The sequence below is a fragment of the Stegastes partitus genome, unplaced genomic scaffold (assembly GCF_000690725.1).
Source record: "Stegastes partitus isolate 25-593 unplaced genomic scaffold, Stegastes_partitus-1.0.2 Scaffold97, whole genome shotgun sequence".
In the NCBI taxonomy this organism is placed as follows: Eukaryota; Metazoa; Chordata; class Actinopteri; family Pomacentridae; genus Stegastes; species Stegastes partitus.
Genome location: NW_007577828.1, coordinates 206,376 through 214,014, shown reverse-complemented (window position 1 = coordinate 214,014; position 7,639 = coordinate 206,376). Strand labels below are relative to the sequence as shown.

At 41.9% G+C, this 7,639-nt stretch overlaps 1 protein-coding gene across 1 annotated transcript; it reads right to left on the bottom strand.

Moving 5' to 3' along the window:
• Nucleotides 1–1,143: 1,143 nt before the first annotated feature.
• zc3h12aa (zinc finger CCCH-type containing 12Aa) lies at nucleotides 1,144–7,255 on the bottom strand. The gene is made up of 6 exons (XM_008277380.1): nucleotides 7,180–7,255; nucleotides 5,652–6,081; nucleotides 5,114–5,253; nucleotides 3,348–3,582; nucleotides 3,075–3,181; nucleotides 1,144–2,898 (listed from the first exon to the last, which is right to left on the bottom strand). Exons 2-6 carry the CDS (start codon nucleotides 6,002–6,004, stop codon nucleotides 1,868–1,870), a joined length of 1,866 nt encoding a protein of 621 aa, XP_008275602.1. The 5' UTR covers nucleotides 6,005–6,081; nucleotides 7,180–7,255; the 3' UTR covers nucleotides 1,144–1,867.
• Nucleotides 7,256–7,639: the final 384 nt, after the last annotated feature.

Here is a 7,639-nt window from a genome sequence, read left to right as displayed (position 1 = left end):
ATTTTACATTTCTGAAATAGTCAGAACAGAAAATCAAGACCAATGCACTCCAAAAACAGCCTCTTCAAACAGACAACGAAGAATTAACGTGTTGAGTAACTAACAAAATTTCAAAAGAATAGACACTCATAACAGCATTGGCATTGGATTAGAGTGTCAAGAGAAGTGGGGCCATATGTTGTGTTGTTGGTATTTTTAGCAATTTATTTGGTGCACATGGAAGTTGTGTTGTTGTCTGATCTATTACAATAGGCCAGTAGCTCAGTGACACTAGATTTGAGCTCAATCCTCACATGATCATGCTAACATGCTCACAATGACAATGCGAACATGTTAATAGCATTAGCATTTAGCAGGTGTAATGCTGATCATGTTCACTCTCCTAGTTGAGTGTGTTAGCATTGTAACAGTTGCTAAATAGCAAATTAAAGGTCCAATGTATAAGATTTATTTTTAAAAAAGTCCGAATTGTTGTGATTGTGGTGTCACGACCCTAGAATGGGCCTTTTCTATTTACAGAAGGAGCAGGTCCTTTTCCACATGGCTGCAATGTCATCCTTCTGCAGTAGCCTAAAAAGACAAAAATAAACATCGACTCTAGAGTACGTCTTTCTTGTTTTCAGTGTGTTAATGGTCACTGTAGATCCTCCGAGATTTGGAAGGGAAGGGCGAGGTGAGGGGTATTGACAAGGGGTATTGTGCAATCTGTAGCCCCCTGAATAAATCCTACACACTGCGCATTCAACTCAAAGGTCTGCTTTAGTTGATGGAAATGTCATGTGTTAGAGGAAAAGTCAGGGGATCAGAGTAATTACGATTCCCACTCTGGGGGGCATAGACGTCTGTACAATAAGCCATGTAGTAGTTGTCAGAATTAATTTCATTTCAATCAACCAAAGCAGCGACTCATGGACAGACTGACATCCTTAGTACCAAAAAGCACTCTTTAAATTCACAGATTAGTTAAAGCATTTTGTTTTGTTTTTTTAGCTGGAACACACATAGACTTGTTCAGGCAAGCAACAAGAGTTGTTAAATTTATTTTACTTGGTGAGTAAAATGAGACTTCTTGGCTATATGTTATGCTTATGAATTCTTATCTTACAATAAACATTTACAGTAAGTGATTTACTACCAAGACACTTTTTTTTTTTACAATTCCACATTTTTATTGTCATTTCCAATCACACAGTGACCCACATACACATTCATTGTTACAGACAGAGTTCATTCGAAGAATGTTTCATGAGATGAATGATTCACAGGAAAAGGATGAGGATGCACCAGCACATTTCTTTCCCTCGTGCCAAAGTCACTCTATGAGTTTCCTCAGTTTCGTTTTCCTAGCTTGCTCTACTCGATTGACACCGGCTGAGAACATCGGGCGGCTGTTGTACAGGTTTAAATATACTGTAGCTGCACCTCACAGAGACAATACCGAACAGCAGGCTGTTCTGGAGAACTATGATGGAAATAAAAGAAGAAGTAATACTTTACACAGCAATTCCTTATTGCATGAGAACTTACAATAGATCATATTTGATGCAATATGCATCTACGGTCAAAACTCTAGAAAGTTCATCAGAACAGTTTTTGGTCTAGAGGCACTTTTCATCCAAAACACGGACGACAAGGTCACATTTGACTACAATGTCATACAAATATAGAGAACTCAACAGATTAGCTAACCTGTTCATTCATAGGAAGTCACATTTGATTTCTTGAATTGCACATTGCACAGAACACTCAAGAACATTCACCTACAGCCACTATACAATACACTCTTTGCTGTGACAAAACGCTCCAGATGCCACTGAGGTCATCACAAGTATCATGTTGATCTTGAAAGGATGGGACAGAAAAATAATCAGAACATCCCTCTCTGAGTCTTCATGTTAAGTATCTCTGCAGCCAGTTTCTCAGGATCTGTCAGATGTGGGAACATCTCCATGACTGCATCCACCTGTTGTGGGTTGAAGATGGCTTGCAGATTCTTGCGGAGCTCTAACCTTTGAGGGTCAAATGCAGCGGAAGATGGCTGCTGTTGGCCCCAGGAATGGCACTGATGACTCTTATAGAAGCCGCAACAGTTGTGAGAGTGTGAGGAATTGACTGAAGAGGGGAGACTACTGGATGTCCTGGCGAGGGGAAGCCCCTGAAAGGGATCTGACCAGTAATTCTGCTGGAGATGGGGGGCTCCGCTATAATGGAAATGGCCGGGGAGGCTGTGTTGTTGGGGCACACCAGGTGGGAACAAATGAGAAGGGTAGGTGTTATAGTGGGGTTGGCCTTTTGGGTCCATGTTTCCATGATGCTGCTGGTGAGCTGCTGAACAACACCTGCAGGACTGGCTGCTGTTATTTTTCTTTAAATGCTCTGGGGCATTTTTAGGTACGGCGAGGGCACTCGGATGCTGGGGCCTTGGTCTGTGGGAGTTGCTGAGGGAATGTGAATTATCAGAGTACTGACTCTCAAAAGAGCCAAAGCCAGAATCCTGGTACTCAGGGGGCGTGTTGGCATAGTAATTTTTTGTCATCAAGTGCAGCCCAGGCCACTCTTTCTGACACTGGCTTCCTTGCACGGAGCATGGCATATGATTTGTACCGTTTCTGAGATCGTCCCAGTACAGCAGTTCATTTTCACTGACCGGACCGGAATGTGAAGAAAACTGCTGGTCTCTTGTGAGCTCTGTGATAAACTCTCGAGGATGGACGCAGGCCTTGTGAGCAGGCCCAGGCTCAGACTGAAGCTGTCTGGGTGAATATCTGACATTTCTCTCTTCTTTCACAGAAGAAATCAGGGCTTTCTCTCTCAGTTCATCAGCTAAGGACCGATAGGACTGGTTGGCCCGCTCAGGATGGTAGAACTTGCATTTGATGCCGTAAGTGCACTTTTTGTCTGAAGGAAATAAAAAAAAGGACACAAACACAAAAGATATTCAAAACTGATCTCATTAGGGAACCACATTTATGCACAAGTCCCAGCAGTGAAAAGTCTAACAATGCATTTGCAGTATAAAAACGGGTAGTGGTGAAGTGGAACACTTCCTTATTTCAATGCTAATCATATCTCACCATAGGGACAGAGCTGTCTCTTTTGCTCCACAGGCAGCGGCTTTTTCCTAAGGAAGTTGTCGAGGCTGGGACCATGACGACCAAGAGGGTCATCTGGGGGCATGAATCTGGAAAAAAAAATGACATTACTTCATCTACTCATGACAATCTCAGCTGATGGATAATTATGTTTCCCTCAAGCTGCAATATGCCTCTCTGAATGACATTGGACAGAATTGGGACAAAGAAGTGACATCACACAGGCTCATGCAGAGCAACGGGCTCACTGCTTACTTGTCATTCACGAATGAGTACATGAGGAGTCTCTCCTCGATGCACTTCTTCCACTCAGGTCTTTCTCCTTGGAGATCGCGGTAGGTGTCATTGGATACGATCACTCCATCCGATTCATACGCCAACTTGACGATGAAGCGGTCATCGTAGCAAACCACTCGCTTTCCCCCGACACGGCGTGATGGAGTGAACACGACTATTTTACGCTTCTCGAGCTCCATCAGAATATGTTGATCTGAAAGTACAAAAAGATAGGTTTAAAGAATTGTAGTACCGTAGAAGAGTTGCCCTTTCAGTCCTTTACCAATCCATCATCATCTGCAACTGAATGTTCAAGTTACAGAAATGAAAAGCTCAAGAAAAAATCCAATAAGCACTTTACAAAGTCTCAGAGATCATTCATAGAAAACATAAGACACCATAACTATCTCTATGCACAATATATCTTTTTACTTTACAGTTAAAAACATAATGAACGCTCTGTTAGTTTGAAATGGAATGAAACGCACCATGAACTCTGTATAAACGAACAAGGGGCCAGGTCGTGTGATGTTTACCTAAATGCACTATTTAAACAAAGTGCTTTTGTTCTCAGGGTGACTGTTCACTGAACCTCTTGCTGTAGATGGTTGTTAGCAGTTAATTACATTTACCCTGCTAGTAATGTGCAGTAGGCATTGATAAAAAGAATTTAAAAAACACATGTACTTCCTGTTGGGGCTTTCCCAGAAGTGCCTGCAGACATATTTTTACTTCCTTGTTCACGGATTAAAATAAAACCTTTGGATTGCTCCACCCTTGCTGCACGGTTACTAAATCATGTGAGCCGCAAGGTGTTGATGTGTCACTTTGAAAAGGATGTCCCACCCTTTACTATAAAGCCGTGCCGGGGTTTTCAGATGTTATAAAAGCACAGCTAGTTTGAAAACAAGATAGGACTGAATAAAAGGCAGCTTTTCTACTCCAGGAAAGACAGATGTGATATTAATCTCGACTGCACAGATACACCCACGGACTACAGTGACACAGCCGGCAGAAATGTAGAGTCCTTTATTGTGCTCTGCTGTCTAAGGTTACGATACTGTACATGCCCCCAAAAACAATTAACGGCAAATCATTTTTATTGCACGTCAACCCTTGCTCGGGTAATTTGTTAGCCAGTTGAGGAAATTTTTGTTTCGCAATCCTGACTGTGTTGCTCCACACATTTGGCACGAACTCATATGTCACAGTAATGAATCACATAACATTTACAGGATTGGTCAATAGCTACAGCTAGAGAGGACCAGGTGGTGGTCGTATTCACGTTCATTTGTTTAATCTTGTGCGACAACAAGTGTTACAAGGACAAGCCCCTGTTTTACAAGGTATTACAGGATGTGTCGGCTGGGACTATTACTGGAGTATTAACGAGTTATTTCTCTAACACTGGATAAAACTTGGTAGCTATTGTAAATGCAACAATAGCCACAGGGCAGAGATAAACGTGCATTCAGCTCTGAGTGATATGACAGACCCACAAATGATTGTCATGTTTGCTACACATATTGAGGTATTGTGTAACACAAGGGCAGATACAGTATATTTATTCCTTTTCCAGTTATCAGTGAGACTTTAAAGGTCAGGAATGAATGAAAAATATATCATTCCTATTTTAACCAGGACTTTTTTTTTACTCAACCATTCTCTTGTTTTCGTGGCTAAAACTACCTACAGTCATGAGAAGCATCCATCTGCTTGGTTTGCTCTCCTTCCTGTGTTCTCACCTGTTAGGGGGGCATCGGCTCTGGGCTGCTCTTTGCGCCAACTGGGAACAAACACGGTGACGGTGTTGTGACCTCTGTCCAAGAAGAAGTTGACTGCCAGCTGTATGCCTCGACACGAGAACACTTCCTTGTTGCCGTGACTGTAAAGACATGCGAGGGAGATAACATGCATCAATTATGTAACTGTAAAATCTAAAGGAGGGAAGTAGAGTTGATTTTTGAGAACACGACTTGTCTTTGAAGGTTTTTTCCTGTAAGTGTGTGGAAGGAAACGTTCCCTCTGGCTACTACTCATGAATTACACCTCTGATCGGTTCAGGGGAGGAATTTGCATATTGTATCGGCAGCTTTTGCAAAAACATGCACAGGCAGCGAGGTGAACGCCCTCACTAAAGGTCAAGTGGCAGAGCAGTGCAGGAAGTGTGTGTTTCAGGGTCACAGTTGAAAGAAAAGACGGTGATGAGCGCTGGCAGCTTTATAACTGTTGTTTTACAGGTGTTTCACTGTTTTACAGGTAAAGCTTAAAGTAGTAAATCACCTCATAGCAACATTGCTGCCGTCGATGACAACAGGCCTCAGTTCGGGGTTCTTTCCGTCCCCCGATGGTGGTGGTGGCGTGATTCTGCTGGGCCCCAGAGCCCAGCTGGGAGGTAGCAGAGAGTCTTTTTGGCTTGTGCTTCTCTCGTCATTGTCCGGGCTGGAGGTGCTGGTTCTGCTCCTGACCAGCTCTCCGAGCACTGAGTTAGTGTCCGTGTTCAGGCCCGACTTTGTCAAAGCGGCTTTCACCTCTGCTGAGGAGTAACCCAGTTTCCTGAAGAAGTCCACTCTCAGCTGGAGCTCCTCGCCGTCTGCTTCTGAAGCTGAGCTCTGGCTGGGAGGAGCCTGATCCATCCTTTAAGCGTCCGAGGATCGTTTTAGCAACGTGGAAGGCATTTCACATCTTCGTCATGGTGATATTCTTCCAGTGACTGAGGAAAAATAATATGTGATTAGGCATCCATCCATAATTGAACCCTTAACATCCAGTTGTGTCATTTTGTTTGGATTAAGTTAAAAATCATCACATCATTCCACAACTCTCTGAACTTTTCCCACTTTCTCTTCGACGTCTGATCACGTTTACAGTGAGTAAAATATAAAGCCCCAGTAACACGTTTTACTGGTCACACCATTCACTTACACTGAAGGAATCCAGATATTTCATGTGTACTTTTATACACAATTTAACAAAAATTCAGCCTGACATATGTGGTTGTAAACTCAGGTATCTCCACTGGAATCCATGACTGTTTTTTGTAATATTTAACTGCTTCTCCAGAGATCAAACAATGCTTGTAGCGTATTCACAACAGCTCGACTGACTTTAGAGCTGCTCTAATCAACTAAAAAAAACTAACCCCAGAATTAATCAACAACTTTTGTAACTGATTAACCTTTTATGTCTTTTCTTCAGTGAAAATGTCAACATTTCCGTACTTCCTGGTGCTCCGATATGAAGAGGACTGCCTTCTTTTTTTTTCTTTTTTAGTCTTAAATTGTGGAAAATGTAATATTTCTAGACAAAAAAATGATTTCATAGATACTTAAGATACGCTGAAGGGTAATTTTCTGATGTTTTATCAACCGAATCAGCTGATAAAGGAAGTAATTTGCAGATTAAAAGAATATTAAAAAAGTGGTGCCTTCAGTTACATCACTACAGCCTGTTTTATTATTTCTATTTATCAGATATGGGGACAAACAAACATCCTGTCATTGATACTAATAGTAATTCTAATGATTAGGAATTAAAATCAAATAAAAACACCTCACCTATGAGCTATAAGAGACCTGTGCTGTCAACATACTGTAAAGTTGGGACTCTCTCAGTTAAACACAACACTAAGAAACGTATTTTGTAGGAATAAACACACAACTTAAACACAGTGTCTCTGCTTTCCGAGCCGCCCTGACAGTGTGGCTTCTACCTGATACAGGTAACAAGTAGGTCAGCGACGGGACGCTTCAGATAACGTTACAGCCTCGTCAACAAAATGCCACCGAGCAAGAGAAGGAGCAGAACTTACCTTCTCCGCTTCTTCTCTCTTCGTCTCCGTGTTCCATCTGGGAGAAGAAGTCACTTATGAAGTCCTGCTGAAGTTTCAAAGTACAGTAAGTTTGCCTGGACCTCGAAGCTCCGCCCACCTGGAGAATCATTTCTTCCTCTCTTGCTTTCAGACGAAGGCACGCGGAGCCCAGCGGGACATTTGCATATAGGTGAGATAAGACGAGGCGTTTCTTTAGCTTCCAGCTGTCACTCACTCACTGTAGTGGTCCATACCGGTTCTTATTTTCATTTTTAAAATGCTTTTTGTTGTTGCTGCGGTCTATTTTTATTTTTATTTTATTTTGTAAAAACAGAAATTGCTTACAATAAACGTACAGCATTGTAATAGCGTCTAAAAATAAAATGGATATATTATTTTTTTTATATTAAAAAACAGCGAATCTCGACAAAATCTAGTTTAAAATGACCGACTAATTAAT

Excerpts from the sequence above, each read along its gene's own strand:
- zc3h12aa (XM_008277380.1), bottom strand. The coding sequence starts at position 6,004 with ATGGATCAGGCTCCTCCCAGCCAGAGCTCAGCTTCAGAAGCAGACGGC. Across the intron at positions 3,583-5,113 it reads AGCCGATGCCCCCCTAACAG|ATCAACATATTCTGATGGAG; the intron begins GTGAGAACACAG and ends TTGTACTTTCAG. Across the intron at positions 3,182-3,347 it reads TACTCATTCGTGAATGACAA|ATTCATGCCCCCAGATGACC; the intron begins GTAAGCAGTGAG and ends TTTTTTTTCCAG.